The sequence below is a fragment of the Athene noctua genome, chromosome 14 (assembly GCF_965140245.1).
Source record: "Athene noctua chromosome 14, bAthNoc1.hap1.1, whole genome shotgun sequence".
Lineage (NCBI taxonomy): Eukaryota > Metazoa > Chordata > Aves > Strigiformes > Strigidae > Athene > Athene noctua.
This window is the reverse complement of record NC_134050.1, coordinates 8,876,460-8,885,935: the sequence shown is the minus strand read 5'-3', so window position 1 is coordinate 8,885,935 and position 9,476 is coordinate 8,876,460. Positions and strand designations below refer to the sequence as shown.

Here is a 9,476-nt window from a genome sequence, read left to right as displayed (position 1 = left end):
GTCCCGTCCCCTCGGGGCAACCCCGGGCCGCGGAGTCCGGCCGGGCGGGGAAAGGCGCGACCGGAGACTCGAAGTGTGTGTGGGGGGGGAGGTGGGGGGGAAGCTCGGAGGTGCGGATGGGGACGGAGCGACTTCAGGGTGTCCCCTGCGAAATGATGTCATCCGATCAATATTTTCGGGGGGAGTGCCCGATCCGACCAATTCCCGCTATGAAACGGGCTCTATATCCGAGCTGGATGCAGCAGAATCGATCGGCCTGATAACGAGGAGCTATAAAAGGCCGGGGGGGTGGCTTCGCCCGCGCTACATCCCCCAGGCGCAGGCAGCGCAGGCAGCGCCCGGCCGCCGCTCCGCTGCCCCTTCCGCGCCCCTCCCGCGCCGCTCCGCGCCCCTCCCGCGGTATGGGGCCGCGCCCCGCCGCCCTGTCTCTGCTGGGTCTGGCCGCCGCCTTGTCGCTGCCGCTGCCCGACGCCGGTCCGCACGTTAACTACGGCTGGGGGGAGCCGATCCGGCTGCGGCACCTCTACACGGCCAGCAAGCACGGGCTCTTCAGCTGCTTCCTGCGCATCGGCGCCGACGGCCGGGTGGACGCCGCCGGTAGCCAGAGCCCGCAGAGTGAGTACCGGCGGCGGCGGGGCCGGAGCGGGATGGGACGGGGCCGCGGAGCTAATGCCGCTCTTCCCTCTCCCCCCCGCGCAGGTCTGCTGGAGATCCGCGCCGTGGCGGTGCGTACCGTGGCCATCAAGGGCGTGCGGAGCTCCCGGTACCTCTGCATGGACGAGGCGGGACGGCTGCACGGGCAGGTGAGCGGAGACACCCCCCCCAAAACACCTCCCCCCCCACCACACACACACACCCCGGTCCCCCCGGTCCCGCCGGTTCCCGGCGGCTCTGCTCGGGCTTCCCTCTCCCGAGGGAGATTCCCAGCCCGGGCGCCGTGCGGGAAGGGCAGAGACCAAAGGGCTGACATAGTTATTTATGGCTGCGGTTGGTGATGGGTTAACAAAGCCTTCAGGTCCCGACCCCCCCCCCCCCGCCCCTTTTCTCGATGGGATCGGTGATTCTTGTCACTGTTACTGCCCGAGAGACCGCCAGGATTATTAGAAAGCACCAAGGAAACATAATTTAGAAAGCAAAGTCTGTATTGCACCTCCCCTGCCAAAAAATACTGAAAATACAATCCAGGGCAAAATTATTTTTAAAAAGCCTCATTGGTGGGTGGTTATGTTTCTGCCACAGAATTAAATTAAGTCATGCCGTAGAATGTGAATAATTGCTCACTGTTCAGATCTGTTATTCTGAAAAAAAAAAAAAAAAAAAAAACCCCAACAAAAAAACAACCAAACAAACCCAAGATTACTTCTTTGGAAAGGAGATGCAGCCAGATGGCTGCCAGGCATGCAAGTCCCAGAAACAGGAGGCTGCCATCTCTTAGGTAGCACCAAACAGAGGATTTCGAGGGGAAGAAGTGGGGAGCCACTGTCCCACTCCTGACCTGTGACAACTGCACACCTGTGGGACTCCCAAGAGCTTGGGAAGTTGAATGACCCACTGTTAGGTCATGCTTTTTCCTTAGCGCATCAGCTAGGCATCATCAGCAATATAAACTTGGTTTTTAAGCCACACGAATAAGTAGCCAACTCTAGAATATGAAGAGTAAGATTCAGAGTCACTCTGTGTATAACTGCTTTATGGGAGCCTGAGATTCACAGAGCGACCAGTGGCTTTTTATAATGCCATAGTAAAGATACAGCTTGATTCTGCTTTGATTACTCTGGCAAAATTTCTGCTGATTTCAACTGGGCAAGGACTTGGCCCATTGTCAAAACTCCCAGTATCTTTAATAAGAGCAATATTGATGTAGTGATGTTTTTGAATGTCTATATAACATAGAATTAAGCCTTTCTTTCTGAATTTCCTTGCTTTTCTGGGCTAGAATCAATACGTGCTGTGATAAGGTGCATAGGTTCAGACAATATGGTAGGTCAATTATTAGCTTAATGTTTTAATGTATATCCAAAGCAAAATAATCAATGAAAACAAAGCAGAACCTGGATCCCACTCCCATCAGAGCTGCTGGCTGGACTTTAGCAGTCACAGAATTTTAAAAGAGCTTTCATATAACGCTGTTTTTGAAGGCATATGAATATGCCTTGACTGAGACTGTTTGTTTGTGTACAGTATTAATTGCAGGGTTTTTTTCTGAAAATACAATGGCATGTAGCCATGCTGTCGCATCTCTGTGTTGTGGACACCTGCTGCCAGCTCTCTGCTAACAGCTCAGGCAGGCAGCTCTGCAGGCAATTATTTGATTTACCAGTGCTATGCTCAGGGGTAGAATGAAAGGGCAAATACGGTGTCTGGGGACTGAAGTGGGCAATCACTCGCACTCCTTTTTTTAACACTGGAAAATTGGTAACTAGGGTTGATTTTCGAATGTGCAGTGTGCTGTAGTCTGTAGTTTAGGGGGAAATCGTGTAGCTGCCTAATATACTGACATACGGTAAATTCCTCCTGTGGAAAAAAGAAATACATCTGGAAATACTTAAAGTGCGTTTGGTGCTTGTTTAGAAAAATACACTAGAGACCATCCCAATGAAATTAAGAGGGGATGATATAGCTGAGACATAGGAGGTGTAATCAATAACTGTTATTTGTAATGCGCACTTGCTCAAGAAGCTTTTTTATTTCATCATCCTTGTTAGTGAGGCTGAGCACTCATAGAAATAAAGACAGCTAACAATTCAGCCATGAATTTGTATCATAGACACATATTTTTCTGAGATATAATGTGTGTAGAAAGATAAATATTGCATAATTTTATCTGGAGAAAACACCTTTCTAAAAATTACTTGATTAGTTTAAAAAGTGCTTTTAAAAGACAACCAAATGCATGCACTTAATTGTACTCATGTTATTGAGGGTGCTTGAGAAAGGACCAAGGAGTATGAAATATGTTCTCTATTCAGACAGGCAGATCATTCATTTAAGGACACTTTTATCACTGCAGACTGAGACATAATCAGCAATTGCCTTTTATTGACCATGAGTTCAATCACCTGTAGTGGCTGAACCTGAAATAGCACTGGAGTTGTAAGAAATACAGTGCAAGGATCTGGAAAGGTCTGACCTGGTGATATAAACCCTTCATATACTATCTGTACAGTACATCACAAATGTAATTCTACAAATTCATACCTACATACATTCTTCTATACAAAATCTTAACTTGTGCTGTTATTAATTTGATAGTTGTAACTAATGTCTAGTGAGCAAATAACACTGTGTTAACTGGTCTTTTGTAATTTCAGCAAATGCTGAGTAAAAAAAAAAAAAATGGCAACTACCTTTTTAGTATTGTTTTACTGGTTGACCATGTTTGTGTAAGCCTGTCTCTGATAGCACTGCCTTTCTACAGACCTGATCCTGAAGCCCTTATACAGGCAAATCTCTTAACAGACCCAGAGTTTTATACCTGAGGACTGTTAGATTAGGTCTCATGACTGTAGTTAAGTACTGCCAGCAATTAAGGACAATTTATCTAAATGAGCACTGTCATATGAGATTCTTTTTTCCCTGTCCTCAAGACAGGGTAAGTGTGGTAGCTGTGGAGAAGTATACACCCAGGATTCAGGTTTTATTTAATGCGATGGATGTGCATTAGCTTCAGGAGTTCTCGATTAGGTCTTTTAATGGCCTTATAACACAAAATGCATACTATGTGCTATTCTCATGGAAGAATAGAATAGAATAGAATAGAATAGAATAGAATAGAATAGAATATTTCAGTTGGAAATTCAGATGGAAAACAATTACCTTGCCCAACGGCCTGACCAGTTCAGGGCACTTCATCATGCTGGCTGTGGCCCATCACTAGAGGAGCAGTCACCAGAGCAATGGGTCCCACCTGCATCCCTGCAGCAGCCAGGCCGGGAGGCAGCAGGCAGCTCACCAGCATGGATCTGGCAGCAGGGTTTGCAAGAGGCACCGAATTGGGGCACCCGTGGCAAGCCAGAGGGACACCCCCACTGACAGCAGAGGGAGAAGGGGTGATCGCATCGAAGTTGTATGTTGTGGTTGAGTACAGTGAGTCTGGTGGGTGTATTTGTAATTCTCCTTACTCCTTGCTGTTCAGCTCAGGTATTCCACTGAGGACTGTTCCTTTGAAGAGGAGATTCGTCCCGATGGCTACAATGTATATAAATCAAAAAAATACGGAATATCAGTGTCTTTGAGTAGTGCCAAGCAAAGACAACAGTTCAAAGGAAAAGATTTTCTTCCACTATCTCACTTCTTACCTATGATCAACACTGTGCCGGTGGAGTCAACAGACTTTGGTGAATACGGTGATTACAGCCAGGCCTTTGAACCAGAGGTGTACTCCTCGCCTCTCGAAACGGACAGCATGGACCCCTTTGGCATCACCTCCAAACTGTCACCCGTGAAGAGCCCTAGCTTTCAGAAGTGACTCTGATCACACATACATGTTTTTAAAGAAATACTGCAGAATACTGCAGGCTTTTTAGCTTTTTATGTAGTGATATTTCGAACTTTTTTGTATATTTCAGTATGGAGCCAGCCTTTTCCTTGCAATGTATTGTACCTGTAAGAAATGAGTGCCCACAGGCTATTCCATAGTCTAAGTTGCCTATCCATAGTTCGATTTGGAAAAGAAGGGTTAAATAAGGAAAACTTAGCAGCTTCATCATCTTCATCATCCATTACCGTAGTGATGATGAAATACTTACAATTCCTCTACATCTACTTCATTACCACATATGTTCACCTGCTATTTCTGCTTCTAGAAGCAAATGCAGAAAGCCTTTTCCTCTTCAGAGGCCTTAAAGACAAACATTTGGACCAAAACACAATTAAGGAAAACCTAGCAAATGTGGTTACGCAAACTAGAGTTAACGCTGTGTCTTGAAAAGCTGCTGACAATGTTCTGGGAAAACTTTCTATTGAAAGCATACCACTGAAAAAAACAATTCTGCTTGTACATTGTGCTTTTTCTTCCCTTAGGAAATACGGGAAAAAGGAAAAAATTTCTTCCTTCCCTTATTGCTGAAGGGTACTTTGGAAAACGGGATCTTTGATTTCTTTTGTAGGCTAATATACGTTCACTGTGGCATCAGCATCATCCAGCAGACAGTTCTTGCTAACATTAGTGAGAATTCAGTGTGTGGTTGGAAGAGTGCACAGAACGAGCATTTATATTCATTACATAGGGAATGAGCAGTTCAAATTAGTGTTTAAATTGAGGTTCTGTTGTATATAAGCAAGTATGTTGTTAGCAAACGGAGAGAAAGACTGAAAATGGATGATGTTTAGGTCAAATCAGTTGCAAAATAGATTTTGTGTTTAACCTTTAACCATCAGCAAATCTTTCAGGTTCCTTCCAGGCTTGATTCTGCATCCGTGGAAATCAGTGGAGAGACAGTTTAGTGACTTAAATGCCACAGAACTGGGTCAGCCACACTGTTCTTCTTGTAGGAAGGGATTATGAATACCTCGTAGCCAAAACACGGATGTCTGATGTCTTCAGTTCTGTTCTCCCGTTGTAACGATTTGATGAAGGAATAACCAAGGTGAAACCAAAGAAAAAAAGAAAAAAAAAAAAAAAGCAATGTGTGACAAGGGTTCGGGGATTCTACTCATTTCCAAAGGTTCATTTATAATAGAGATTTCTATATCAAAAAAAGCTCTACTGGAAATACTGCTGTTCTTCTGACCTAGCACTTCATTGCCAATGCAATATTTATAATTAATTTATTGAATACATACATCTGTTTATTTTGTTACTGTTATTTATGCTCAAAATTCTATTTATATACTCCTGAAGGTGGGTTTTTTAGTTGTAATAAATTTTGTGAAGTTTTGTAATCATGAAATTTTAGCAAACGATAGCTTTTTAAATTTCTGTGCATTATCAGTAGTGTAATGTGTACATTTGCAATAAAAAAAAAATCATCTTCAACACAGAAATCTAGCTGACTCTTTTGTTACTCCTTTAGTCTAGAGACTTCAAGGACCTTTAGCAAACCATGGTATCTGGCTCCGCTGCAGCCGTGTGAAGATGGTGGCCCTTGTGAAGTGGCATAGCTGAGGGACAACAGACAAGGACACAGAGAGACAAAGGGGTTTTCCCAAAGTTAGGCAGTGAATGCCAAGGCTGGAATTCAGGTTTGTCTGCTACTACTTACCAATGAGCTCCATGTGAGACAGCAAATCTAAGAAAAGGCTCTTTTATGGAAGAATTTTGGAAACAGTTCATTAATTTTTGACTTTGGCATATGTGAGGGTCACTCCATCTAGTCCTAAATCATTATTCTCTTAATATAACAAATGAGTGAAGCTCAGTTTTAAGCTGTGTGAGTGTGTCCTATTTTCTTCCCATCCCTCATCATTCAATTACAGAATAGAATCATAGAATCATTTAGGTCAGAAAAGACCCTTAAGATCACCAAGTCCAACCATAAATGTAACACTACCAGTCCACCACTTAACCATGTCCCTAAGCACCACATCTACGTGTCTTTTCAGTACTCCCAGGGATGGTGACTCAACTACTTCCCTGGGCAGCCTGTGAAGACAACCTTTGCAGTGAAGAACTTTTTCCTAATATCCAATCTAAACCTCCCCTGGTGCAACTTGAGGCTGTTTCCTCTTCTTCTATCACTTGCTACTCAGGAGAAGAGACTGACACCCACCTGACTACAACTTTCTTTCAAGTAGTTGTAGATCCAGGATGGTGAGTGCTACCTGTAGACATCATCAGTTATATTTCATCTGCAATAAAGCAGTTAGGAATTTGCATCTGTTCTATAAAACATATTTCATATTTATAAAAATATTTCATATTTACTTTATGTCATTAAACCCTGCCATTCACGGTGCTGGCAGCCTTCAAGGTGCCGGACACCAAAAGGAGTGCTAACCCCCACCTGCTTGGAGGAGGTGATTCCTTGTGGAGATAGAAAAATTCCCTATCAGTTGTGGTTTGTGTGATTCTTTTTCAGCTGCGCAAAATCCACCTGCAAAATGCAAAAAATCGTGTGGGTGGAAGGCTGCTCCCTTTTAGAAGTGGAAACCATACCCAACAGTGCAGACAGGGAGAAAACTGGTTAGTTTTGCCTGAGAAGTAAATCGAATTCTGGCAGGAAAAGAGACTGAATGTTTCTGTTTGGAAATACTGTGAGTTACAGGAATTGCAGATTACTTGGCTGGCAAACATCTCCCATGGTGTTTCCCATTCTCCTTTGTGCTGAGCCACTGCCACACATCCGGAGGGTTCCTGCCACATGTACTGGGAGATGTAGTCCTGTTTTTTCAGTTGTTTTATTTCAAAAGTTTTCAGGCTTGGGGCATTCTGTTTTTCCGTTTTTCATTTCCAGTTTTGATCAGCCACTATATTTTCTTTGAACATTAGATATCTTTCAAGTCCTTTTTGTAAAAACAAACCAAAACAAAATAGAAAAAAAAAAAAAAAAAGAACCTTTAAAGTTTGGTCCAAAATATCCACTTTTACTTTTCTGCTAAAGAAAAAGCACGGTTTTGATGGGAAACACAGCAAATAACAGAGCTCAGAGGGAAAACTGTTTAATCCAACCAGAGATATTTTATCTAGATGTAACGTCGTTGTTTGTGAACATTGCTCAGGAGAGCAAAGATGAGCAACCTTACACTTGCAAACAGCATCTTGAGCTCTCTAGTGACCCTATTTGCTGACACCTTTGGATTTGCATCTTCCACCAGCAGCACAATGTTTCTTACTGCAAAAGCATGGTTAGAGGTTGGTTCAATATTTACTCAGACGGAGGAAGGAATGCCAGGAGCTAAATTACCCACACCACTTCCTGGAGCACTTTAGTTTTCCTTGGAGGTTTCCCATCCAAGCTCTGACCAGACCTGGCTGTTTTGCTTATAAAATCTGACAAGATCACAGCTTGAAATGGAAGGATTACTGGAAATGCTTTCCCTACCATCGGACACCTGATTCGGTCAGGAACTTGGTGTGCAAAACCCTGAAACACCGTTGCCTTTGGTTCTGTGGGAATGTAAACATCACCACCACTATTCACGATGCATCCCGGTTGATCATAGTTTCTCAAAGACAGTAGGACAATTGCAGTGCTTTCATTTGCAATAGTACATTTTACAGCCCTAAAAGGTTTTTAAAGGTCAGGTGTCAAATGTCTCCTTGTGAAGTCTCAGTTGGAAGCTATGATGTGCAAATACGAGTTGTTAGAGTAGTGGGAAGGCTGCAGGAAAGGAGATACTGGGCATCTCCATTTCCACTTTGGGGAAGTGTAAAAAGCTATAAATCTTTCATTCAGGAGCCACAGTATCAACTTTACCTGTGCTCAAAGCACTGAAACTGTGTTCCTGAAAAATTTGGGACCACTCTTTCTACTCTGCCAGTGTACTTTGTATATAAATGGAGAATGACACAATAAATTACATAAATGTACTTTCCTCAAAAATGTATGGAAGCCAACCCTGCTTTGAGGCAGCTTCAGATGCAATGAAAGCTGAGGTGCTTTCATCTCAAGCAGAGATGCCTTGAAAGCAAATAAGAGTGCAAAAAAGACATTATTAGGACTCTGAATTCGGGGTGAATTTGTGACAGTCTAGGCATGCAGCAAGTTTATCAGGAGCCCTGTTGGGTGAGACCGATTGCTGAAGGTAATGGTGAGGGTAAGAATGCCCCCAAGTGAGGTTAGTGTTCGTAGTCTTCTCGCCAATGCGTTGTATTTTCAGCATTTTTCATCAATCCCACTATCCAGAGAGATCAAAGAACTTGTTTTTCAGTAACTTCCAAAGCAAGATTTAAATCGTAGCTATTACCTTAGAGGAAACCTTGAAAGACATCTTACATTTCCACTGACATCAGCGAACAGAATGTGTTTGCTTGTGATGGTGTGGTTGTAGAGCAGGTAAGTATTCACATCTGGCAAACCTTCAGTGATTTCATGTGAGATCCAGTGAAACCTACACTTTAAATTAATGCAGAAAACGAGCCGGCCAGCTGACTACAGTTGCTCTATATAAATCAGTCAAACTTGTTGCGATGGAGCATTTTTAATGAACTGTGATTGCTGCACCTGGTTAGCTAAACCTTTAGTAGCATGACTTCATTTTCACTCTAATGTAGTTTTAGTTTTTCTTTAGACCCATCTCTGGATTTTAAAGCTGTCTTTTCGAGACCTCTGCCCTCCCGTGTTTGGTTCTGAGGATAACAGACACCCTGTACCCCTGCTCGGATTAGCAAACTACTTTGGCGTGCTCAGAGCCACGTTTTCATTCAGTATCTGCAGAACAGTAGTGTAGGTTGGCATCATAATATATGCTTATAAGTAAGTGTAAATGCTTTGTTTTACCAGTGTTGGTAACAAATAAATGTTTTAATAAAGCAGTCTAGAATGGCACACTGAACTTTGGTTTGGGTATTTGCATCAAAAATATTTACATTTTGG

At 43.3% G+C, this 9,476-nt stretch overlaps 1 protein-coding gene across 1 annotated transcript; it reads left to right on the top strand.

Moving 5' to 3' along the window:
• Positions 1–401: 401 nt before the first annotated feature.
• Positions 402–4,876, top strand: FGF19 (fibroblast growth factor 19). The gene is made up of 3 exons (XM_074918455.1): positions 402–615; positions 700–803; positions 4,136–4,876. Exons 1-3 carry the CDS (start codon positions 402–404, stop codon positions 4,466–4,468), a joined length of 651 nt encoding a protein of 216 aa, XP_074774556.1. The 3' UTR covers positions 4,469–4,876.
• The last annotated feature ends 4,600 nt before the right edge of the window (positions 4,877–9,476 follow it).